Source organism: Motacilla alba, chromosome 3, assembly GCF_015832195.1.
Source record: "Motacilla alba alba isolate MOTALB_02 chromosome 3, Motacilla_alba_V1.0_pri, whole genome shotgun sequence".
NCBI classification, from domain to species: Eukaryota; Metazoa; Chordata; class Aves; order Passeriformes; family Motacillidae; genus Motacilla; species Motacilla alba.
In genome coordinates, this window is record NC_052018.1 from 102126777 (window position 1) to 102154019 (window position 27243).

The 27243-nt window shown below is 39.6% G+C and overlaps 1 protein-coding gene across 4 annotated transcripts in view; it reads right to left on the reverse strand.

Annotated features, from left to right (window-relative positions):
* Positions 1-27243, reverse strand: part of LOC119699891 (follicle-stimulating hormone receptor) — an 80050-nt gene that overhangs the window by 39076 nt on the left and 13731 nt on the right. For all 4 annotated transcript variants that reach the window (XM_038133938.1, XM_038133937.1, XM_038133936.1 and 1 more), the window contains exon 2: positions 11799-11870. In XM_038133938.1, coding sequence (XP_037989866.1) covers positions 11799-11870 — 72 coding nt within the window. The remainder of the gene's footprint in view (positions 1-11798; positions 11871-27243) is intronic.

Below are 27243 nucleotides of genomic sequence, written 5' to 3' on the forward strand. Positions count from 1 at the left end.
TTATCAATATGAAATGAATCTCCCTGTGTGGGAAAGGTGCCTGAAACCTGGAGACTGTTCAGTTCACAGGAAGGTGCTGCCTGGGAGTTAAGCCTGTACAGTGCTTAGCTGAGGTCCCATTAGGAGGCCCTCTGTCTGGAGACCTGAGTGATTGCCCACTGGTGACACAATTCCCCCCTCATTTTTACAGCCTGTTTCAGTCGTTAACATGTTATCTGTTACCCTGAAAGCACAGTGCCTGGCAGCACAGTAGGATGGAAATATAATGTGTTGTTCAGAGCTACTCTGGGTCCCGGGAATACAAAACAGGATCCTTGATATTGACAGATGAAGGCTTGTGAAAAACCACTTTACTTGTTAGTGTGTTTAGATCTGCTACCAAGAAACACAGGCAAAACCAAGCTTATTTTTAATAAACAGTTTGTGTTGTCAATTATGCCTGGGCACATGGCTGTCGCAGATGAACTGAAATCCACTTACTTTCCTCTATGAAAATCCATTGCCTCTTGGCTCTGTCCTCTGTCCTCTGTTCCTCCATGGAGTTTACTCCTCTGCTGCTGGAGGAGTAATTGGCACTCCAATTGTGCCTCCAGCCTCAGCTCATGGCACCGGGTCCCCTCACAGAGGGTCAGGATCAGGGAATGGAGGAGCCAGGATGTGGCACATGGTGAAAATGTAATGACAAAACAGTCTGGACAGTGCCATGTGAGGGCACTTCAAGTCATGAGTTTTGAGGCAATATGTCTTGACCTTCCTCTGCACAGGATGTCTCAAAGAAGGATGAGAGGGTTTTAAGCTCAAAAAAGGCAGCTTTTATTAGAATATCAACTAGGATAATTAACTTCAAAGCAGAAAAACCTTACAGGATATTGGAAGAGAACTGGGAAGATTTTATATCCTCCCTACCCTGACATCCAATGCCTTTGGAGGTTTGGAGTACACAGAATCATAGAATAGTACATGTTGGAAGGAACTTTTCAAGGTTATTCACTCCACCTTCCCCGAGGGACATCTGCTAGACCAGGTTGCTCACAGACCAGAACAACCCGACCTTAAATGTTGCCAGGGATGGCTCATCCACCACCTCTCTGGGCAACCCATTCCAGTGGTTTAGCACACACACAGTAAAAAGCTTCTGCTTATATATAATCTAAATTGACCCTCTTTTAGTTTAAAACCACTTCTCCTTGTCCTGTTGCACCAGGCCCTGCTGAAAAGTTTGTCCCCCTCTTTTGCGCAGTCCATCTCTAAACACTGAAGGGCCCAGATCCTCTATGGCTTGTGGCAGCAAGCTCTGCTAGGACCTCCTGTAAATCCTGCCTATCACCCCTGGGGCTGCTCCCTGCTCTCCAGGCCAGACCTTGAGCGACACATATCCATCCATCTCTGGCCTCTAACTCTCCTACCACTTGCAGCCCCTCAAATCTGCAAAGCCCCTTTATCCCAAAGGAATTGGGATAATTCCTTTATCACAAAGGAAATACCCAACAGCCTTTCCTCCAGGGAGCTCTGCTGCTGCCAGCTCTCCTAAAGAGCCTCATCTAATTGGAAAGAGAAATAACAAATAAGCACGTTCTTTTCACTGCGTCGTGCTCACCCCTTCTCACAGCACAGATGGGAAAAGCAAAAATCTTAAAAATCCAGCACAAGAAGCCTTAAAAATGTGGGGAATAAAGATGAAAAACAGATCGCTATAAAAACCTCATTCCAAATAAAAAATAAGATTGACAAAGGGATTAGACGTGTCTAATGAGCACCTTCACTTCATAATTACACTAGGAAGGATAAACACTTCCAGATAAAGATGTAAATCTTCGGGCTCTTGAGCAGAAAAGCAAGACAGAAGTAAACAATGCTTGCAAATAACAAAAACTGGTTTAATTCTGTCCTCACATGAAATTCTGCATTATTCCTGCTTTTAGTGAAGAAACTTCCAAGCACAAGACAAAATGGAGAGACCATTCCTAGCATTTGTACTGAGAAACTCCCCATTGATTATGTGCATTTCTTCTGCTCAGAGGAGGAAGCACCCTATGAGGTAGACAAAATACATTCTCCATGTGGATGAACTATCCCACAATTGTTCCAGAAATGTTCTCTTGAACGTCCTCCTTCAGAAAGTGACATCAGCAGCTCTCAGAGGCAAGGTTCTGAACTGGGAAAGTCAAAAGCCTGTCCCTGTCCCAAGCTCCCAGTCTTCTGCTGACTACACTGGAAAACTTACAGACACCAAGAGCTCTCCAGCTTTTTGCATTTCTCTCACAACCATTTGTAATTTCCATCTGTGGTGTTGGCTCCCCAAGCATTCAAAATATTTTCTGGCTTAGTATCTGTCTACCATTCTAAATCCTAGCAATTTAAATGTTTCCCAGACTACTCTCTATGTATATACCAGCACACATGCATGTGTTTAAGTATATAAGTATATATATTCTGCCATGTGGTGAGTAGTTTAGTCACAAAAGGTACACCACTCTTACTTATTTTTAAAGAATCACACACATATATGGGAGTCTTCATCCAAACCAGGTTCCTGCTCTAGAAGTCAAAACAAATATTCACAATATTTTGTGAGCAAATTGTTCTTGGCTTGGTCACAAAACAAACAATGGGCAAAATGAATCTCTGGTTTTACACCTGGGATGAATTAGGGCCAGCAGAGCCTTTGATAGAAAAATCAAAATGCAGCTCACTAATAATGATAAAATGCTCAGTTGCCTCTCCACTGAGCAAAGGAGCCATCAAATTAATGATTAAATCCACATCAATCATTTGGCATAATAAAAATAAAGGCTGTGCAATATAATGTTGTCAGAGAACCAACATCTCCTGCTTAGAAAATAAATGTCTCGACTTCATCTCAACATTTGTTTTCCATAAATGCTGAGGTTTATATCAGCATTTGTATAGCAATGGGAAACACTCCTTCATTGCAACATGTCAATTCCACTAGCATTATTCCTAAAATAAACAGAAAAGCTGGATAAAATTAATATGGGAAGGTGTTTCTGAAATCCTCCCAAAATGGAATTGCCATTTCCAATCTGGTGCCAGACTTCTTCTTTCTACAAACAATATTTAGTAGTGGCAACAATAAAAATGGAGGCAAATCCCATTTACAGCAAATTGGGCACAATTTCAAGGAGGTCACACCTTTTGCATTCACTCACTGGTACAGTTACATTACACTCAACAAGATTAATAGAAAAAATCCTATAAAAACCTTTTTTAATCATTAGAAAATACCTATTTTTTTCTTTTTTTATCTTAAAAAACTAAGTTTTGTATTTACAGTTCTGTTTACAAGTCAGTACATTTTAATTCTGAATTCTATCAAAAATTTGGGAGTTAATATGTAACTAGCACACAAAGGAGAACATTTTTTGGAAATTATTTAGGAATATTAGAATGAATATACTGACTTTATCTTGAAAAAGTTAATTAATTAATTCAGGATAATATTCTGACTCATCACATGAGAAAAACCATACAATTTGCCATGGATGAGTGATGAATTATATTTGAAAATGTAAAATGTAAATAAAACTGGCAATTTTGAGTTCTAAGTTCTGTGGTATATGCAAATAAATTTAATAAATGTACCACTCAGCCACCTTAAGGATTATTTTAATTAGTAAATATGTATTTTTATATTTACAAAGTCTCTTAGATGGTCATTTATTCCACCTTGAAAGCACATGAATCTCAAAATAAAACACAAATTGAAACTTCTTTTCTTTCCAAATAGAGCAAATCTTCTGGAGGAAAGAGATGAAAACTGAAGAAGTGACAGATTTTGGGGAAAAAAATTTAACTTTGCCAGCATCCATCCTTCCCTCTTGGAACAAAAAACCTATCCAAAAGCACCTGAGATGAATGCCAAAAAGCTGGCCAGAAAGCAGACATAGCTGCCTCCTCAGCATGCAGTGACCATACCCAGGGGAGAAAAGAAGAAAGATGATGGGATTAATTCTGCCCCTCAGGATGACCATCAGTTCTGAGGCTCCTTGCTAGGTTTGCCAGTCACAATAATCAGCTTCATACCTCAAATGCAAGGACCTGGACTGGGGCTGCCTTGCAAAACTTAATGGTCCAGGGGAAGGAAATGTTTCTGTATGATGCTGAACCTTGTCTGGCACAGCTTCTTTCCCTTGTTGTGGCAGGGGAAGCCCAGCAAATTGTCCAAGAGCAGGGCAAGCCAACTGAGAAATAATCTTAACAAGTGAGAAAAAATCTTGATAATTCACAACATTTTCAATTGAAGAGGTGGTGTTTGTTTGTTTGGCTTTTTTGGTTGGATTTTTTTTTCTCCCCACTGGGGAGAAAAAAATTTTGGATATTTATTTTGGATAAATGAGGCTACTTGAGAGCCTACATTTATATATGCAGAAAGGCTATCAAAATTTAGCATGCACTTAGTTTTATCTGGTTTTTTAGCATGGAGGAAGGCAGAAGAACACTGGGTTAAAGTTTCCTCCTGAAACAGAGTGGGAACTCACACAAGCATTTGCCCACATTTTATGTTTTATGATTCAGGTAATCTGAACAGTATGTCACTGGGGAAAGGCATTAAAGCATTTAGCATACATTCAGACAAGTTGGTTCCCTTTTTTTTTTTTTTCTCTCTCTCTCTGTCTAGACAGCTGTAAAACAGGGACCTGAGATGATGTGCAAGATGATTCTCCCATTAAATACTTGTCTTTAATGCTGGCTTCACACCAATGCAGTTAACAAATAAAGATTCTGCTAACAGTTCATTACCACAAAGCTCATTCTTGCTCAACAAAAGCAAGTAATGACAAAATGTATTTTCTTTCTAAATTTATTTTATCAAAGAAAGCAAGCATCAAGATAGTAAACCACATAGAAAGAATTATGGAATACTTCTTTCTTGTGCTCTGATGTGTTTCAATTAAAATATGCAAATATTAGTGTGTTTGTTGGTGACTTTTTGAATAGAAAATTTAGAAAATGTTGATATGGACACTATTAATTGATTTTACATTTCCTAGCTCCTTCCTGTAAGGGTTTTTACTTTATTTGTAATTTTGTTCCACCCAAGCATTAGAAAAATCCTGAGATCAGATTATCTTTCCCTGAAATGTAGCAAAACTGTAATTAAATCTCTGCCCTTTGACATCGGCAGTGAGTAACAGACATGGATAATAAATTTCTCCTTCAGTTTTTTTAATTGTGCAAGGGATGACAACAGATACTGCAGGGGGAAGATCTCTTCCACAGTTAAGCTTTGGCAGGGAAAAGCAGAATACCAAGTGATGATGCAGCAAAAGGTTTATGGATTGTAATAAAGCTACCCAGTCTTCCTTCATTGCTCGTTGTGTTTAGAACGCAAGGCATAGCTTCTCCTGGCATGAAATAAACAATTTAGATCGCCAAGCTTCCTATATTTTCACACCAAACACAAAAGTTTGCTATCCAGGGGGTGATGTTTCAAAAGGCTGCAGCAATGAAGGGTTGTCTGAAGCAATGGCACTGCCCGGAGTAGGAGAAGTACCCCAGGAGCTCATGGAGCGACAGAGGCAGAGGCACTGCTCCGCCCGGCTCCTCCACCACCATGGATACAGGACCCCTGGGAGAAGCTCCTGTGGCTGCTCACCTCCCACATGCCATTTGTGGGAACCCATCGCAAAGGGCAGAGGGGGCAAAAGAAGACTGACACACCCTGAAATGCACATCTGGCTGAGGACAAGCTTTCTTTTGTGATTTTGCTGGATCCATCTTGGAAAGCACCAGAGGCCTGAAGTGCCACCAACCTCTCCTCTGAGGAAAAGCCCTGTTCCAACCTGCTGATCACCATCAAATGCAGACTGTCAGCTGGAGTGGGGACATCTGGGACTTGCAACACCAGCTGCAGGAGCCAGGAAGCCTCCTGTGATAGTTCCCTGCCTGCTGACTTGTCCAGGGCTTCAGGGAAAGCCCCACATCACAGTAATGGCTCCATTCAAACATTTTTTCTTTGGGATAACAGCCTGGATTTTGAATTTCTTTGCTTCTGTTGGTTACTTGCCTTAATGTTTTTGAGCAGTAGTTCTCTGTTCCCTGAGAGAAAATGCACAGACTAATTTAAATGCATTAAGTAGCGTACTTATTTTCACGGCCTGCCCTAAAGATGGAGGAAGTTACACAGAAGTTCCTATAATGTAAATTAGAATTTAATATCCATAGAGTTGCACCTTGAGAATATGCCCTGGAGTATTTGTTACCAAAGGATGACTTTTACCTTATTCAGTAGGTATTTTGGTACACAGGATGGTCTGTGTACCACTTTCACCTTAGGGATGTAAATAAATTCTTTTATAAGCATGCACTATTTAACTTATATATCACAGCAGATCCTAAAAATCCATATTTTTCCACTTGCAAAAAAAAAAAAGAAGGTTAATCCAAATGATGCAACAAAAGGTAGAAAGCAACTCCTGCCTAGATAAAATTTCCAAATGCTTTGGCTGCACTTAATCATAACCATTTTCTCAAAACAGCTTTAATGAACTTATTTAAGCCCAGTCTTTTGCATATCAAATGAGGCAGCACACAATACAAGAAAAACTGGAGAAGCTGTGAAACCCTGAACAGCTTTCTTGGTAGCAGAAGACACAGACTGCTTGTCCTTAGGTGATCCTGTGATTCCCGCCTCCCCCCCTTCTCGCCCACGTCTTTGGGCTCTATGCTGAAAAGTGTCACAGAGTCACCTGCAGGAGTTTAATGAAGCTGATTTTAGGAGCACATGGGATGGGTTAGCCACTTGCTAGCCCAGGCAGCCTGATGGCTACAGCTGAAGAAGGTCTGGATGGTGAAGGCATCAATTTGCCAGGTTGTTATAACTTGCTAGAGAAAGTGAAGTCTTTGCATTCTGTCAAATTTTTTAGGTGAGACTTACAGTCAAACCAAGAATTCTGGTCCTTCCCCGGACACAGAAAGAGAGACACCCCTTGATTCAAAATTCTGTCTTCTGGTCTCTGTTTTCCACAAGTAACTCCTCTGAGTTTAGACAAAACATAAAAGGTGATCTCAGTGTGATCCCTCAGTGTGATCCAACTGAGTCAAAGGAAAGTGGGACTTGCCTTTTAGCCTAGAGGGGCAAACAGGAGAGGTTTTAGCATCATCCATCAGGTTGGTTGTTGTTTGTGAAATAAGCTGGTGCTTGTGTCACAGAGCAGCAGCATTTGTCCTTAGAAACTATCACTGGATCCACACTCTCAACAAAGAGAAAACCAGGAAATCTTGAATGCACTAAGTAATTGAGTAAATACATGATTCAGGGCTATTTTTCTTTACCAATTCATGAGGAAGAAGTAGATAGCTTCTGTCTTCCATGGACAGAAAACTTTCCTTTCCAGAAGTGTCAGCTCTGGTGGCTTCTCTCAACCCTAAAAGCTTTAGCTTTCCATGATCTGCAGAGCTCATTACGGGTTTAGCTCATTAAGCTCTGTTATCCATACCATGGTTCATGCTCTTAAAATTTGTCTTTACCAGCATCTGCTAAAGAAATTCTTCCCTCCAATTACTCCAAAATAAAAATAAGGCCAGTAATGGTGCTTTTTTTCCCCTCTGTGACATCTTCTAGTTCAAGAAGTACTTCATCTTCCCAGCTGAGTTTCCTTAGGCTGCACATAGGTTGGGTTTGAGAGCAAGTGATGAACCAAAGCATTATGTTTTAGCTTAAACCCTCCAAAAAGAACAAATAACTGATGAATTTTCAAAGGGATTGTGCTTCAGGGTACAGACATGAAGCCTCTTTTGCTTGCACAGGGTAAAACAATCAGATCAAACTTCCTATAAATTTAATGCCCAAATCAAGCCTTCTTAGATCAAGATTCATAAATTTGCCATCTCATAGCAACCAGCAGAAAACCCAGAACCAGAAAAAGAGAGACTTAGTGTTGCTTCTGACTGTCTCTACTCCCAATTAAGCTCTTTCTGTGCAGGTTGAGGATGACACAGCTGCTGCTGAGCATGTCAGATTGATTTTGCCAGGTATGTGCCTGCATGGGACTGCTTTTTAATTTAGTAACTGGAGGGTTAATTAGTTCTGGGAGTGTAAACAAGTTGGTTAAGCAGAAGTCCAGAAGAACTGCCACGTTCCAGTTGACTAAGACCTAGGAGCGGACTAAACATGTAGCAAAAATAACCAATCTGCTTTCCTGAACACCTATTTGCTAAATTAGCATGAAGCCAGAGTTGTGCAGAAGTCGGAGAGCTGCTGGCAACAAGATGGCAAGGCTGTTCCTCAGACCTGCGGGATTCTGAAAGGATTTTCTGTAGCAAAATTCAAGTTGCACGTTTAGTAAGAGAAGCCTCTGATAATTAGAGCCTGTAAGTTTATTTCATAACTTTAAACATTTTATTTAGGAAGCAAAGATCCTTCTCCCAGAACATACTTCAGGAAAGTTGTTGCGCCATATGACAGTCTGCAGAATGGTCATTTCATGTTTTGTCAGCAACTGAAGAAATTTAGTTGATTGAGAAGATAATGGCAAGCTAGAGAATGGTTCAAATGGGCTCTCACTCTTAAAAAAAAAAAAAAAAAAGGCAAAAGTATTCCAATGTCAATATTGCCAAATTAAAACAAACTAACAAAAAATTTCAGGTGAAACCCAAAAGATTTCATTTTGGTAACTAAAACTAGAGCTTCATCAGGGAGGTCAGATCAACATCTCCATGCCAACATTTCCAAGTCACACTAGATTTTCCATTGTGAACCATGGTCATTAGTGTCTTCTGGAAAGTCCTTCGACAGTCCAAATAGAAAAAAAAAATGAGACCTTGCCTGGATACTGTGACTGAAAAGTATTTGTAAAATACATCTGTTTAAAGGTCTCAGCAGTTTGAATGTTTAGGAGGATAGTAAAATGCATAGCAAAAGCAGGAAAAGAGAAAGGAATTATTTTTCTTTGAAAACTAGAAAATTCAAAAGTCTTCATTCACTTTGAGGGGAAATATAATAGAGTTAGGATTCTGAGGGAGGACTCACCTCTGATTAACCTAGTATCAGAGAATCATTAAGGTTGGAAAACACAGGTATTTCACAGGACATTCTGATTTGGAAGGGTTCCTCAAGGATCATTGAGACCTCCAAAATCATCAGGTCCAACCTTTGACCCAGCACCATCACGTCAAGTAAACCTGTGATGTCCGGTTGTTTCCTGAATACTTTCAGGGGTGGTGACTCTACCACTTCCATGGGCAGCCTGTCCCAATGCCTTGAAACCCTTTCTAGAAATTCTGACATTCTCCCTGGTCCAACCTTGACCTCTCCTGACACAGCTTGAGGCCATTTCCTTATGTCCTATTTACCTAGGAGAAGAGGGCAAGGCCACCTGGCTACAACCTCCTTTCAGATGATGTTCAGAAGATAATCAGTCTTTCTGCTAAAGGCTGAGGTAAAGAAAGCCTTAAGCATTTCCTCATCTTTGGTGCCAATGTTTCCCCCTGGGTCCACTAAAGGAATGAGATTTTCCTTGGCCCTTCTTTTGTCATTAATATATTTATAAACCCCCTTTTATTTCCTTTCACAGCAGCGGCCAGATTGAATTCTAACTGAGCTTTTGCCTTTCTAATTTTCTCTCTATGTGACCTAATAACATCCTTGTATTCTTCCTGAGTTGCCTGACCTTTCCAAAGATCATAAACTATTTTTTGCCTGGGTTGCTGCCAAAGCCCTGTGTTAGTCAGGTTGGTCTTCTTCCCCAACAGCTCATCTTTCAGCACATAAAGACACTACTTCTGTGCCTTTAAGATCTCCTTCTTGAAGCCTTTCTGAACTTCTTTGTTATTCAGGACTCTTTCCCAAAGGACTCTCTGAACCAGTCTCCTAAACAGGCCAAATTCTCCTATGCCCAAGATGGCCTCTGGCCATCACATTTCTAACTTGCAATCAACTGCCTCATTCCCTAGGGATGATTCCAAAGACCACCATTTCCCTCCAAATTCTGGGCTTTAACACCTACCCTGTTCTCAGAAACACACTTAGGAACAGTGTATTAGTGATGAAAATCACGAGTGCAGCTATGCTGGACTGAAGAAGATGCTGTTTTTCTTCAGTAACACATTCAGGAAATATTGTCACTCTTCATTTTTAGCCTACTCAGTTCTAGGGGAGCACGCACATACACTACGTTGAAGTGTCTCATTTGTATACATCAGGCCATCCACATTTTACCATATGGAGGTATCACATTATTAATAGCTGTTTTCCTTAAATAGGCTACAGTTTGCTTAATCTTTCTTTCTGTGCATGATCTTGCAAGAGTAAAAAGGCTTTCATACAAAGGCTGTGTTTTTATATGCAAATCTATTATTTGATTACCTACTTTTTTTGTCCCTACATTATCATGAATATTTCTGATGAATGTTTTATGGGTTAGGTTTAGGATTTGTGAGCTATTTCAAATTTTATCTGTTTGCTATATCATCTGCAAATACCACAGTTTTGTTGATGTTGATTGGCCTCATTTACATATTTATCACACTTTTATTTTCAAGGAAATTTTGCTCTAAACTGACTGTCCCCATTTCTCCTCCATGTACTACTAGTAGATGGATGTATTTTCAAATTGAGCCCATTTCCATATATAATTTTTTTGTTTAACAATAAATCACCACTTAGAAATATCCCATTCAATGCCTTCATACACGTCTGACTGACATATGGTTTCTGAGTAATTAAAGATAACAGAAGCAGCTCACAATGCACTTTGCAACTCACTTCACAGTCCAAAGTGCTCAATGATTTTCCATAAGGACGAGGCTGAAATGAACCATCACCACCTTCTCGCTAAATCCCTTATTCATGCAAGAGTACGAGGGAGAAGGGTAGAAATGATGCAGAGAAATGTCCTTTGGAGTTCTGCCATTGCACACACAGCACTGAAAAAGGTACTGCATTTTAAGCACATTTCCCCACTCCCACTCAGACTGCTCTTGGGTGAACAGCCTGTTTGTGATCCTCTCCTGTCAGGGTGCAAGTGCTGTTCTGTTTCTAAGCAAAATGTGATTTGCCCATATATGAAATATTTCAGAAAAATCATACACGAGGCAGAATAGTTCCAGTTGGACAGTGAGAGTGAGGGTTATAATTTCTGGTGCTAGCACCAGCTAAGCCATAGATTTTCTGTTGTTAAAGAGAAGTAGGAAACATGTTACTAAGGGTTTTCCCTTCTAGTGGTGGAGCTGCAATGCCTCCACAATAGCATACTAATGAATGTAAGATACATCTGTTCATCAAAGGTGCTCATAATTGTACCTCCAGGCTGATCACTAAAATTCACAGAAATGAGCTGCTTACACCCTTTGTGTACTAAGATTTTTGGATCTATCACTTGTAAGAAAATTCTCTCACGCATCCTGCCAGCTGCCTCTGAACATGCACAAAACAATCCTAATTCATTAGTGAAAAGAGAATTAGCTGACCTATTATTAACAGAAGCTCTTTCCTCCCTAATCTTTCCAACTACTTCATTCCACAACTCACAAAATATTCAGTTTCCTGTGATCTTCTTCTATGGCACTGTATTTATTAACTGCAATGACACTCCATGCTCAACCAGCCCTTTGACTGAAGACTGCCTGATATGCTGCTGATATGAAAATGCATTTATGACAACATTGTTCTGGAAGGTGTCAATAAAAAAATTCAATTTTTCTTTAAACAGGAAGATAAACCTATATGAAGCTCAGTGATAGGGACTCGCTCACAGGCTGTAAAAGGCGTTGCAATCAGAAAGGGCATGCTTGGAGTAAAATAGTTGTTTCTTAGTAAATATTAACACAATACATACATTTTCTCTAGGTCAACAAGCCCTGTGAAAGCGCCTTTGGGAATGACTCTCATCTTGGTGAGGACGAATCGCCTGAAAATAGAGAAAACAGGGTGATTATTTACTATTCACAACACAGGACTGTGCAGTAGCCTTGCCAGCACAAGAGAAGCCTTTCTCACGTGCACAAGGATGGTCTCCTGGCTGAAGGCTTTGGCATCTAAATACAGCTGTAACATCCAAAACTACAGCACAGCACTGGGGCTCCTCAGGGGAAAAAGCATCCGTCAGTAGGTGCCATTTCCTTGTTTCCTTCAGGAAGAAATCCAAACTTGCAGCTTTTCCATTTGCTGAGAGGGAACAGCATCTTTCTTGTCTCAACTGCTCTTTTGAGTGATGCTCAAGCACAGGATGAAGCACCCCTGTGGAGCCAGACTGGGATGAGGTGCTTACTCAGGGCTGTAAAGTGCTCCATCCATGCTCACGCAGGAAAATTCCTTGACCTGCTTGCTGCACAGATAATTTGAGCAGTCAGCTCCTGTCTCCCATCATTGCAACTTTAATACCTTTATGGTGTCTCACACTCTCTCTTCTAATTAGTTCATAATGTGCCACAAAATTTGGACTTTGGAATACCTGATCACACATACATCAGGACAACATTTTTATCATTTTTAAAGGTCACAAAATATGCTTTATGAAGAAAACCCATTTGAAATACCCATTTGAAATGTTTGAAGTGTAAGCCTTTTTGTTAACCTAGAGTTGTCTCCTTTATTCTCAATAAACAAAAAGCACTAGAAAACTTCTGATAGAACTCAGCAAATGATATATAGGGTTTCTACTACTCCTCAGAGAAATAAGGTGACATCTGCATGATTGTTTTCTTTCACTCATTTAATCATTGATAAGAAGCTAGCACAAAAAATGCATATATTAACATGACCTGCTCATCACAAGCCGTCAGATAATATTGATTACATTGAGAGATAGTTGTTAAAAAGGAGTTTTTCCCCTTATTTTAAAAAACACCCACTCAAGTTGCATACATGAACATATTACATACGTACAACACACCCGGGATTCAGTTTCTTAGTCTATTTTTCTGTGGAAGTGGAGATGAATTTTTTTCTGCATTACCATGGAAGTCTTTTTTCCAGTGGGCATATCTGCCAGACCGCCTCTAATTTTCATCATCTCAGAACTGGTTTTGCATGGCATTTTGGGATCACCTTTCAGCTCATATGCTGTCTCATTGTCAGGTCTGCAGGAGGACAGAAATGGCACCTCAGCCTGCTATTACCTGCTGTGCACTCCTGCAAATTTTAACATAATGCCTCAAAACTAGAGTCTTACTTCCTTACCATTTACATAAAGTATTCATTCAATCCTCATCTATGTTTTATTTCAGATGATTAGCTGAGAATTTTCATGGGAGATTATAATGTTTTAATCAAAATTTTAGGGGGAAAAAACCTATTATTCTGTCAGAGTACCAATGTGACAAGTTCACATTTTTTAATTGTAGGTCTTTAATAGAATCTACCCCTTCATGAGTTAATATTTACTTAAGCAGGAAAAAGTCAATGCACACCTCACCTAGTTCCAGAGATGTCATAGTGATTACACCAGGAGTGAACTTGGTCCCACACTTATTTTAAACATTGAAATTTATGGTATTCTCAGTTGTGAAAGATGATGAAGTCAATTTGGTATTTCATTATTCTTGTACTATCGTTAATGTAAATCAGAAAGAGCTTCAACACACTGTCACACAAGAATTACAGTATTGAGATCATTATGCAAATGTTAGAAGGATAAAAGAGCTTCCAGAAAAGGCCTAACCTGGATTAGACAATTTGTAAAACCCGGCTGAAAATGAGGCTGGTGTAATGCATGCAAAGCTGTGGCTGTGCTTTCAGAGTGGATGGGTACAATGGATCCTTGCAGAACACCCAGCAGGCTTAGTGCTACAAAGCTGAACCATCAGGAAACCCTTTAACTTTGATCTGCTTTGAAATCTCTCTCAAACTCTGCTTTGTAGAAATGCACACCTAATTTTTGAGCCCTAAAACGAGGGCTTTGTCTGAAAAGCCACCTATCATTTTTTATGGCAATGTGCTAAAATGAATCCTCTCTCTGCAGGCACAGGGCATCAGGACATTTGCAATTTTTAATTAAACATTAGCCTATGCTGTGCTTCACCACAACAAGAAATTACAGTCTGATACAGAAATTAATGAGGAGAACGGAACCTCATTCATGGATGGGGTTACTGGTATGAGAAAAGCCACATCTGCATAAAACTAAAAATCAGACCTTGAGTTTCTTTGTTGAAGATCCTGATATCCTCTATTAATAAGGTGCCAGAATTCAGGATCCACGTGTCTAATGCCCTGAAGCAGTTAAAACAGAATTGAAGTCTAATAGCTGAAATCTCATATTCCACTTAAAAAAAATTAAGGTTAATTGTTTTTAAACATCTCTGTGTGAGCTATAGAAAGTCAGACTTAAAGACATAGCTAGAAGTGAAAATTAGAATCAGCTACTCATTGAATTATCAACTGTATAATGAATAGAATCTATTATAACTAGCCAAATTCTCTAGTGTCAATAAATCTCACCAATTAGTCTCCTAGAATCAATCTGTACTTAACATGAGATACTGGCTGTTCAGTACCAATTCTGAGGTACATGGAGAAAATAAATGGAAAGCATTTCCTAGGTTTTGTTTCTGGCACTGTTTTAGGGTCCAATAAATAAATGCAGCCCACCTTTGCTCAAGCACGTTTCATGTCAAGAGAAGCAAGTAAAGAAAAGCTTCCTTTAAAAAATGTGTACTTAAGACAGAGATGCAGTGTTTGGTCCTAAAAATTTATGTTGGCACTTAGGTACCAGCAAGGAAAGCATTGAAAGGCCTAAACATTCAGTGAATGGTGTGGAATTGAAAACCCAGAGCCAGGTGCCCAACACAAGGCATGAGAAAGTCCCACAAAGGACTCCAGTGTTGGAGCCACCAAAAACTTAACAAATGACACAGCAGGAAGCATGGAAAAGGAAACAAGCCCCAGATGGTCACATGGTTATCCTGCATTGTGTGAAGGCAATATACATAGCTGGAAATAGAAAAATGGCGATATTAACTACTGTTATTCACTATGTAAAAGGATAGATTTAAGTCTGGCCCATTGCTTCAATACATGCCCTATTATCCAGGAAAGGTTTCTAAAAATTGACTTAAGTATCTGTTGAGAGGGATTCTTGAGGAGTTTATTGGTAGGGACTGAAGCTGTCTGCTCTAGTTTTACAATCACACTCACACTTTCTATATTTCTCTGGACTGAAAATAGAAAATTCCCACAGCTTTTTTCCATTTTTCATTTTTAATTGTTTTACATATCACTTTATTGCATCATTTTCATTTGTCCCATGAATGGGTGTGAGTAAACTCCTCTATTATGAAGCTACTAAAAATTTTTACAACTTAAAGCTTGATCTGTCAAGATAAGCACAGAACTATCTCCTATAGATTTGTTTATTTATATAGGACATTTAAACCTGATGTTTAAAACAGTAGCATCTGGGACTTAATATGAAGCCACTGACACAGGTGATTTGCACTTTATACCATTATATAGAAGAACAAATACTCTTCTATAGAAGAACAAACAATAGAAATGCATCTTCTTTCTTTATGGTTGTGTCCAGTATCACAGAAATATCACAGTGACAAATTAATCTCAAAGCCTATAGAAGACATGATGCAAAGAACAGAAATTAGCAGATACTGCTAAAATGTTCTGGAATAACCCTCTAACACTTCCAGTTACAAAGAGATTTACTGATCTTTTCTCAAAATAGAGTCTTCTTCAGCTGAAGTAATTCAGACAGGCAGAGAATAAGACACAAAGGAAAAAAAATCTTCAGACAAATGAATGTCCTCTCATGCAGCCCCACATGATTCCAGTGATAGAAAGGAGATTGACCTCTTCATGAAAGGATGGAGGACTGGATGTCATTATTCAAATATCTGATGCTCAAGGCATGGGTGATTAAATAGGCTTGTTAAATTAGAAGATAAAAAAGTGGACCTATACAGGTCATTTCTGCTAATTGTCTCTGGAAAATAAGTGCAAAGGAAACCTGAGGAGTGAAGCCAAGGTAGCTACAATGTGTTTGTGAGGTTACCCATTTGTGTTCAGAATGGTGCATTTTACATATTCATCAAAAGAATTCTCAGACCCTGGTCCCACAAGTTTTTTTTGAGCAATTAATAAGGTGCTCTTTGGCACAAATTTTCCACCAGAACTTGCTCCCACACCGCTTTTGTGTTCCCTCCTCCCAGCTCCTTTCCTTGGCAAAGGCCTCCCCCTGCCACTGGCAATAACCTTGCACAACAAAAAACTGCACTGATTGTCAGAAATTAGACTGGTTAAAAAAAATAAAACAATTTCTGCATCATAAAGCCTGGTTGAATTTAGGTCTTTCAAAGCACTCATTAAAACACATTTCTTAGATCTACTTAAGTCACACACAGTTAATCAGAAAAGAGTGTGCATTGTAGAATTATCTTTTCTGCCTCATGTAAATTGCAAATTCTTGACGTTAAAATGAACTATATCACGCAGATACTATAAACTTCATAACTTAAAGACCAAAATAAAATAAAATAAAAAGCCAAAAAGATTCAGTGACCATAATGCTACATCACCAACTTTGGTTCCAAAGAAATAAATGTGATAGGATTTTGAAGAACATTTTTATTTTAATCTCTGAGCTAATAGACTGATGCTATCACCTTCTAATCCTCTGCAGCAATGTGCATTTTGTCAAACAAAGATTTACAGTGAAATTTAATTTACTCTCTGTAATTCTTTTTGGTTGTTTCTTTGTTGTTTCTTTGTTTTTGCTTCTTGCTTTGGAGGTTCCTGCACAAGCAACAGATGAATTTTTGCTTTACATCAGGGGAAGGCAAAATGATTCTATGACATATTTAACGTGCTCTTGATTAAATGCACAAATCAACAAGATCCTGCATCCTGGTGGGGTGTTTTTTTTTTTTCTGTTTTTGCTTGATGAGTCAATGCAACAGTAAAGGATTATTTTGCTTTTTATGCTGTAATAGGAGACAAATAGACACTACACACTACATCCCAGATGGTGTAAATCAATTGATCTGTGTCACTTTGGCCCTAAACTTCTGTCCTAATTCTCACCAGAATGAATAATGAAATTCCTTAGAGCTGAATGCAATTTAATTTAAATTTATGAAGAACATTTGTAAGCCTCCAGCTCACTGAAATGGGTTCACACTGTCATATGCCTTCACTGTGACTAGGGCCTGGTTCTAGTGAGCATCTCACTGGGAAGGGGCATATGTGGATATATATGAACATTAAAGTATTTCTCCTACTCAGTTGCCTAGGTGGAAAATCTCTGGAATCTATTAAGTAGGTTGTAGGTGCTTTCAGACAAAGCTATGTTTTCCCTTTCCTAATAGCAGGCAGAGAGAAGTACAAAAGTCATAAATTGGATGCTAAACATCAGGCTTCAAAACCCATCAAGCTAAATGTGAAAAGCTTGGGTTTATTTGCTTTTTGGTGTTAAAATCTTTAGAGTGCATTCATATCATGCTGCTAAACTATTTTCAACACTCATGAGGCTTTAATTTAAGAATGGGAAAAGATTTGTATTAGTCACCTCAATTCCATGGGATTCTGAAGTAGGGACTTTGTAAAGCTAAGTAAAGCAGGATCATGAGGAATGGCACAGGCAGTGACAAAAAAACATCTCCCACCATCCTGTTGGCTCATCTTTTCAGAGAGATATGGCATTATCTTAAGAGAAACCCAAAGCCAAGTGGAATATTTCTCTAATAATGACTCTTCATGCACCTACAGATTCATTTCAAAGAGTGGACCCTGATAGCTCAGGCACACTTGAATAATGGAGGAAGAGCTTTGCAATTCATTTGTTCAACTGAGACATGATCCATGGATTTGAGTGTCTGAGAGGCCCTACTTCATACACATGTAAATGGATTTATGAGAGAAAGAGCATAATCCCTTGCTAACATGCACAATCTGGATTCAAGCATCTGATCGCTGCATCCACCTAATGTGCTTAACTCAGCTCTTCATCCCTTTTAAATGCTTGAGGAAGAACTTATCTAGACAGTGCAGCTGGTTTATTCCTCTTGTGGGATAATAAAAGCTGGTAAAGGTGAGTATTCCAAGGAAAATCTAGGCAATGCTCATTTTATGAAGAAGACAGAAAAAGTAGGGTTAATCTGGGTGGGAACGTGTCCTCCTGTCTGGGAGGGAATCTCTGCAGGTCTGGGAGTGATATAAATGGCACTTACGAGAAAGGAAATATTTTGGTTTCTGAGCTATGAAATATAAAGTACTGTACAGACAAAGTAAATACAATTAGAACTCTGTTGATAAAATTATTAGTGATGTCCATCTGCGTTGCAGGTCTGAATCTAAAAGGAATAAGTACAGCAGCTGATGAAAAATCACTTCTTAATCTTTCTCAGTGGCCTCCCATAAAAATCACTTTCCTTTTCTTTTTGGAATTAGATTAAAAGGATAATTAATAGTACCGATTGCATTCTTATTCTAAATTTAGTTACCACCTACCCAGTGTAATAATGCCCCCCAGACACAGAAAGCTGCAGGGAAGTATTTGAAGATCACACCCCCAATCCCCTGTAGGCTTTTCACTTGCAGAGTGCCCACAACACCATAGCACGGATAACAACATGCCTGTTTTCTCAGCAGAGCTGTGATGCTGCTCCCAGAGGCACACAGCAAATTTGCTGTGGGATTTGTTTTTCCCCGAGGACCTTGCTTAGGTCAGCTAATTAATTGCCCACAGTGCCAGTAGGCAGCTAACAGCTGATAAGGAGAGATAAGGAAACAGAAAACTATTGAGAAAAAAAAAAAAACAACCAAAAACCAACAAAACAACCAAGAATCTAAAAGACTGTAAAAGTGGTCAAGCAATAGGCTTACAAAGCTCACTCTCCCTCCTCCCTGAGTTAGTTTTCCAAAGCCATGGCATGTTTAGTCTCAGCACTGATAGCGTTTTCATTTCTGGACAAAGCACACACTGTCCTCAGTAGCGCTGCCTGGTCCCCCCACGGCACAGCAGATAGCTTCCTTCTGAGGTCACACGTGCAACCAGTTAAAAATAAAGCTCGAAGATGCTCTCAAAGAGCTCTGCTCAAATGGGGTGGGAGGAATCTGGACATGGAGGAACATAAAAAAAAAAAAAAAAAAAAAAGGGAGATGGCAAAACTCCCAATCAGAAAAAGGAATGCAACACCAAGACTTATACTCCTTCTGAGATATTTAACAGTCTACACTTATTGTAGTCATTTTAGTGTATTTAGGTGGGGTTGATTTATGCTGAGGCAAAGCTGGAGATGCGCAAGAGTTGTGATTATTCAGACCAGCTGCCTGTGTTTGTTAACTGATTTTATAAAGTCCCTGACAATCCTGTTGAAGATTTAGGTGCAAGTAGCAGTAGCTACACAATGACATCAGGTAAAGCAGGCAAAGCAATGCTGTCTTGGCATGAAGGATCTCCTCCCTGCTTTAAGCTTACCTAGAGCTGTAGCAAAGCAAAGCTGGAGATCTGGATTCCTCTACAGTATATACACATACAGAGAAAAAGGTTTTGCTGCCGAGCACAAATTGCAACAAACAAGTCCTCTTTAGGCCTCTGAGCAGAATCACAGTTATCATGTTCGCATCTGGGAAGAGTTTAACTGCTTGGAATGAGTTACCACAAAAAAGGCCAGCAGTAAGCTTGAAAGCACAGTTAAAATCGCTTCTATTAATGTCAAAGGCATGCTGTGAAAAGTGTTCTGTGCAAGATAAATAACAGCAGTGAATGAAGTTATCCTGTCCTGGTTACAGAGAGACGGGAAATAGTGATTGCTTTATTTTTACAAATAGCTATACTTTTATTAGTATTGATTGTCCTGTAAGACACTATGCTACTTTTAGAAGAGCTCATCCTTGTTCCTCACAGCTTACTCACAGGGGCCTTTGAGAAATGTGCAGCATATGATGAATGCACAGCTTCCTTAAAACTTGACCTTGATATCTGCAACCATCTTTATGGTGAGGAGGAGCCATTAAAAATTCATTCACTCTGAGCAACATTCTTGGTGTAACATCTATTTGTGTTAATAGCTCTAAATTAATATCTCTGCATATTTTCCTAACAAAAGGAGCATTGTACAAGTACTGGGTATTTTGTTCTTGCAAAAAGAATGTTTCACTTTGTGTTCTTTCCCATGGGCAACTTGTCAAGGCAAATACAGTTCTGGACAATGTCCACAGTCCAATCAGATGGGAAACTTTTTAGGTATTGTCTTCACAACTTTCTCCCCCTCTTCTGATGCAGTGCAAGAATAGCCATCCTGCTCACACACAGCCTGTCCCAAGAATGAGTCAAAAAAGATCTTACTTCACAGCAGGGAGAGAACTGGGGTTTGTTCATCATCTGAGGTCGTACCCGAAAGGTGACAAGTGTTCTTTGTGTGCCTCTAAGACTCTGGGACTTTCTATGTTGACAGGCCCACCATACATGGTGTTGTTTTTATGGACTGAGACAAATCGTCCAGGGACAAAATCCCTTCAGTTCTGAGTTGGGTGCCTTAGGGAAGGTAAAAGAGAAAAGAAAGCTTTTCTGCAGAACTTCTTACTGAACCATCACTGGATAGCGAAACACCAAATCAATTATTTGTAACTGTGTCACTTTATCTTGATAAATTCATTAGAAACAGCTAGAGTGCTTTTTATCTTCTTTCCCATCCATATCTTCATAGGCCCTATACCTATGCTGCTTCATGGGACACAGCTGAAATATCCCAGAATATTAATGAAATAAAAACTCACTGTTACATTCCCTACTTAGCACACAGTCTAATAAGTAACAGGGTCCCCACCAAATATTTGGATTAATTTGGATACATGCAAAGGCTTGTTTGAAGTTGTAATGAGATATCAGATACTCCCAGTGCCAGAGCAGTCAGAAACCATTTAAGAACCAGCGCTGAGAGACTCGACTGTATTCCTCTTTCCTATCTGTATATGAGCTTAGCAAAAGTAAATATTCTCTCTGCTATCTACTACGTGCTGTATTTTCCAAAGAGCAGCGTGAGTGTCAAACAAAAATAACTCAACTGGAATTCTTAGGAAAACAGCCTCTCTGGAAGGAGGGGTCCCAGAGGCACACAGCACCTACTCTGCTCTTCCCAGGGCACCAGCCAGACTTGTGCTGACACAGCTGTCCTGAAGTACAGAAATGTACTGGGCCTGTGCCCCATGCTCCTGCTTCTCTGGCACCATGGCAAGTGGAGAATTTACTTATTTTTAACTGCTGAAGCACACATTTAAATTTTAAATGCTTAAGTTTTGAAATAACACTAAAAGTGACAAAGTGGAAAAAATCCCGAACTTTGGTCCCTCCAGCACCATGCCAAAAAAGGAAATCTCCTCTGGTCATACCTTCCTCTAATCTGAATCTCTGCTGAATCTTTCAGGGGTTGGCTCTTGGAATTGCTGCTGCGTGTGAAAGCGGGTGAGCCACAAAGCACACTGAGAATGGGATTTCCCATGAGATTAAAGTGAGCAACAGGTTCCTGTAATTGTAAAAGAGCTCACAGTCCTTACAATTTAATGCACTTTGCACATTTTACTCAAGTCCTGTAAATAATCCTGTTCAGTGCCATTGCTCACCACACACTCCCATATCACTGGTCCTCTTCCCAGTCACAGAGCTCCCATGTCAAGAACTTTTCTCAGCTCATCTCTTGGAGATTGCTGAGGGAAACAATCACAGGGATAGCAACTGCAGGTGCCTGGACTCTTCCAATATTGTTCTGCACTCTCCTGAGAGTATCTCTTCTCCCTCACAGTCTTTCTCTGTTATTGAGGTCCCCTCCCCACAGACATCACCAATTTGATAGGAAATGAAAAAGCATGGAATTCTCCTTACTTCTCCTTGTACAAAACAAAATAAATAGTTACATTTTCCTATTATTTTAGCCCAAATTACCTTGCCGCTGCAAAAAGCTGAATTTATCTATCTACCTTCCATTAGCCATGGATTTATTTTCACACATTAAAATGATGCTCCTGACTAAATATAGCATGGCAGCTAATGTGCCGTTATCCTTAAAAATACTAACTGTACTATTTCCTTTAAGACTGACAGGCCTCTTCTCAGTAATACACAGGACAAAGCCTGCACTGTTGTCAAGCATGGATCTTTATTGTATTTGAAAGTGAGTAGAATTGTTTCAGAAAGAAGCCACCTTGACCACACTGGCAACTGAAATGCTAGATTGTGTTCAGAATAAAGATGTGTTTCCTGCTTTCACCTTCAGGCTGCTTCTCAAACATGAACCCTTCATAGAGCACTTAAAAATAATAAACATACATGGTCCTCCTAAAAAGGGTGATAAAAGAGTGAAATAGAGATGGGAGAAACTTGACCTGCTCATGGCACAGGTGCAGATTATGGAAGACCTCTAGGAAAGAGTTTAGCAGTTATGCCTGGGAAAATATATTCTTTGCAACACCTAACCTCAGTGGATGAGACTTCTGCCCCCTTCCCACACACCCTTCCATCATATTTCTTGATTTGACTGTGACATCAGCTCTCTAAATGACTGTGATAGGCATCTCCTTGCATAAAACAGGGTAAAAAAAGGCATGTGGATATGGCACTTGCTGATACGATTTAATGCTTTCAGCACCTCATTCAGACTCCTATTTCATTGCACAGAACTGGCTCTGCAAGACACTACCAAAAATAAATGTGATGAGAACAGTTCAGCATACCTTAATAATGGAAATATTAAAATAATGTTTCAGCTCACCATAAATTCTTTTCCTAGGTAATTTTGATAATCTTTGTAAAATCAGGCCAATTGAACTGCCAGTGCAAAGTCTCAAGTTGTCCCTTACTCTTCTTCCAGGCCCTCTTTGGGAGGTGGACTAGAAGGCAAATTGAGGCTCACAATATTCTAAATGCTTGAGGGTGTTGTGTCACTTATTTGCTGCACTCTTTTTCTAAAACTTTCCTCTCCCTTCTCTACTGTAAAAACAGAGGGTGCTGTTCTGATCCCTTCCATCTCAAAAAGTGTATTTGAGTATTGGGAAAGGTAAGGAATGGGGCAGTAATGCTGATCAAAGACACAATACGACTTTTGTAAGAGGAATAAGCAATTTGACTTTTTGGCATGCAAAGCTTAAAGGGATGCTAGAGGTCCACAGAAGTCCTGGAGAGGGTGGGCAAGGACTGATGCTTCGACACAAATTCCAGGCAACCCCCCGGGCTGGCATTATTTGGAGGCTGGAGGAGTATTGTGTTAAAATATCTTGAATGCTTCTCTGACTCTTAAGCTACCCTTAGCAGCTCCTAAGATTCCCTGTTGTGCATAGGATGCTTGATTCACTTACAGCCACAGCTGATATTGTAGGGAGAGAGCAGGCAAAGGAGGGGGTCCCTTTCTACAGAAGGAAAAACTTACCATGATCTGCCTTTGCTGGGCTGTAACCCTGCCTGGAGACCCAGGGACAAGGAAGCGGAAACTGGGAATAGCATGGCCTTAGCTGGAGCTGATGGGTCAAATTTGAGTTGCTGACCCCTTGCACAAGATGCTCTCTGTGCTATACAACATCTCTGTGAAGGTTTGGGGCAAGATCACATTGTAAACAAGCTGCATCCGAACAACTGTGGTTTTTCTTAAATGTTGGTTATAGCAAGTATCCCATCAATAATCTACCTGTGGCTCCCAAGTCAAAACAAAGATATCTTCCTAATGCACTACATAAGGCATTTCTAACCTACAAAGATATATTCAGCAACACTGACTCCATCTTGCTGTGCCCATATTGGTTCTGAAGTAAAGCCCAGTGTTTTCAAAGCCAGACCAAGGCTCCAGAGGATATTACTCTATATTACCTTGTGCCTGTTTCCTTCATGACAATATCAAGGCTTATGTTTTGCCTGATAGATTCCAGCTGATAGTTCTGACATGCTGCAAAAGAAATGGCAGGCTTTGGACTGTGAGGATGACCAAGCAGACCTCAGCATAAATTAGGAACTGAATATGAGGGTTTTTTTTACTGTGGAAAGAATACATTACAGCAGCAAACACTGAAAGATGCAGTAGGCACAATATGCAGTCTCTGCACAAGCTGGACACTCAGAGAGCTTTGAACCAGCCACACAATTTGCAGGTTAAATATTTAAATAATTGTGTTAAACTGGGGAAAGAAGGCCCAATAGCATCACTAACAAAATACACCTACAGTAAGTAAATACCACAAAGGCACTAAATGCTGACCTTTGCCCAGAAACTCAAAGCCAGTTTGGTGCTGAAAAGTGTCTGTCTCCTTAAGGTTCCTCTTTTAATCTATTTGGAATAATAAGGGCTTCATTCTACTTATCTAAGTCTGAAGAAATGTATTTATTTTTAGAGAACTCTCAACCAGCCCTTAGACAAACCTGTGCTTCCCAGGAGGTACAGGGAAAATATTTCCTCTGCTGGCCCTTAGTTTAGGAACATGGTGACTACCATGAACTCCAAGATGGCAAGATTGAGTGCATTTAAGAAAATACTTTTTTTCATAGCAAAAAGGTAGTGCTTTGATTTAAGACAACAGAGAACAATACACAGTGGGCCACCTTCTGAACAAAAACCTGCATGAAAAAGAGTCAGGTAAACTTTCCTGAGCTCACTTCATATATCAGAAAAAAAGAATCTAAACATCCCTGCTTGCACTGGAGGTGTGAAACAAAATGCCTTTTTTTCTCAGAGAGAAACAGAGAACAAAAAAAAAAAAAAAAAAGAAACAGAACAGAACTCTGCTTGAAAACAAAGTGAAAATAAATCAGCAGTGAATGGATTAGCTTCAGAACAGACTGCCTGGAGCAGCCTGATCTGGAACAGCAGAGCACTCAGGGCTTGTGTTTTTTAAATTAGTTTTAATAAATAGAATCAATAGCTCAGATTATGAAGAAGAACAAAAGCACAGATCAAATCGATCAAGGCTGTAGCTTATCATTACAAGCCAAGGGGTGTCTTCTCTTGTCTGAATGTGATAAGATGGCAAAAGAATCCACTTGCAGCTTTTCAGTATCTCTCCCAGAACAGCTGTACACAGAGCTGGATACTGAAAATAGTCCAGGTTATCCCAACCTAAACACAGACTCCCTTTCCTTTTCCACAGAAGGAAGAAAAAAAAAAAAACAAAACCAAAAAAACCCAAAATAATAAATAAAACCCAAAAATAATTTATTTTTTCCCTCTGAAGATAAATGAAGGAATTTACAGGGAGGACAGAACTAAATAGATAAGCAAGCACCAAGTATCCTGCATTATATATGGGATTTAATGCTCAGGTGAAGAGATTCTTGGTCAGATCACTGGAAAAGTCTATTTCCATGGAGTAGGTTAGGAAAGGGTGCTGGAGAACACTGAGAAGTTCTCTCTAACCCTAAAGCTCAGCCAAGGGTTATCCACTGGAGGGGAACAAGGGAGGTGAATTAACTTCAATCAGGCTTTGGGCAATGGGAGGGGATGGGTGCACACAGGCACCTTGTTTTCCCCTTTATCCTTTTTGTTTGTTTTGTTGGATTCTTTTTTCCAAAGGGACTTTGCTCCTGGGAAGCTGCAGTGTTTTACTAATGGGAGAACCTGGTCACTGAGGAGCACCCCTTTCATCACAGGGTCTTCATCCTGAACCCCCTGAGCACCTGCTCTGAGGAGTAAGTGCCACAGAGAAAATTAAAGCACCTAAACAACTCCACCCCCCTTTTCTTCCCCTTCTATGAAACTTTTTGTTTAATTTAAGCCAAGTACAAACTACCAGTCCTGAATTTATTTTCTCAAATATAGTAAAACTGAAGAGGTTTTTGGCACACTATGGGATAACACCCTAGATGTGTGAGAGCAATGCAAGGTGCTGATAACCTCTGCTAACTCCCATTCATCCTCAGGTTGAAAAGCTGGCATCAGTTATGTGGGCTTTGTGCTCATGAATAGCATATTAGAGTCTTTTTCATTGTTATGGTTGAATTATAGATAAACAGCAGAAGAGGAATAGTAATCTTGTAATAATAGAATATATGACAGATGTACTACTGGAAGTCATTCACATGCTCCAGTGGTGAGCGTGGTTCAAAGCCTATCTGGAATAGACTTCCATCTTGCTAATAAATATTCAGAGACTTTATAGTCTTCAAGGACATAATATTGAACATCTGACAGAAAATTCAGTGTAAATCCATGAACATTTTTTATTACATTTCGATCGGAAGTAGATTCCTTAATGTTTATAGCAAGCAGTGCCTTTGCCAGAAGACACAGAACTTTCCTGGGCAAAGTACCCAGTGGTTAACTTCAAGTCCAACAAAATAAACAAAATACCAATTATGATTCAAGCATAGTATAATTTATTTTCTATTCAGTGAGGAAGAATTGATTTTCCCAGCAGTGTCACTTACACTGTAATGATTATTGCACATAAGACAACTTAAGAAAATGATGGAAAAACAAATTAGATGGGCTGCAGATCATTGGCTTATCTTGACTGCTCACCTTGAAGAGAGAGTTAGGGAAACATAAGATACAGTGCCGGATGTCAGGGTGCTTGAAACCCCTGTTCTCCTTCTACCTCCTTGAGGTCTCATATTAAAATTAAAAAAAAAAACCAAACCAACATTTCCAGTAGGGATGAAACAGCAAATTTTGCCAGTCTGAGGGCATCTGCTAAATTAAAAACAATGATAACTTGCTGTGACAGAAGGTAATTAAAGGGTATAAGTTGCATAAGAACTTGGCTATTTCTAATGCTCTCATTTTATTCTAAACATCCATTCATGAGTCACATGAGAAAAATATTGCCACAACTCCTTGGCTTCTGTTAGCTGACACTTCAGTGCTGATGACCAAGTGCTAAAGCAATGCAGTAAAAGACTGGGCCCAATATTATGACACAATCCGAGGGACATCAATAGGAATTCTTCCACTGATTTTTCAACATATATTGGACAGACAATTCATTGCATGCAGAAACCTGAATAATAGGAACAGAGGTTAACCAATCAGTGGTGCAGTGATAATCTCTTAATGCTGAGATGGAATTGTCCCAGTCAGAGTTTCTAACCAAAAAATGAGTTGGCCTCACATTCTTCTCCGGCGACATTCACAATCAGCCAACGTTCTGTACATTAAGTGCTGCACATCTTATCTAGCTGATAGAATTTGCTGCAAGAGGCTTGGTTAACCATGTTTGGTTTAGTTTAAGGGCAAGAAAAAAATGACAGTCAGCATCAACCACTGAACCTGAAATGTCCCTATGAAGTTTCACACTTACCCTTAGAGAATCATTACCTGTCCCCTCAGATTTACTTCAAAGGTTTGCAACATTACTGT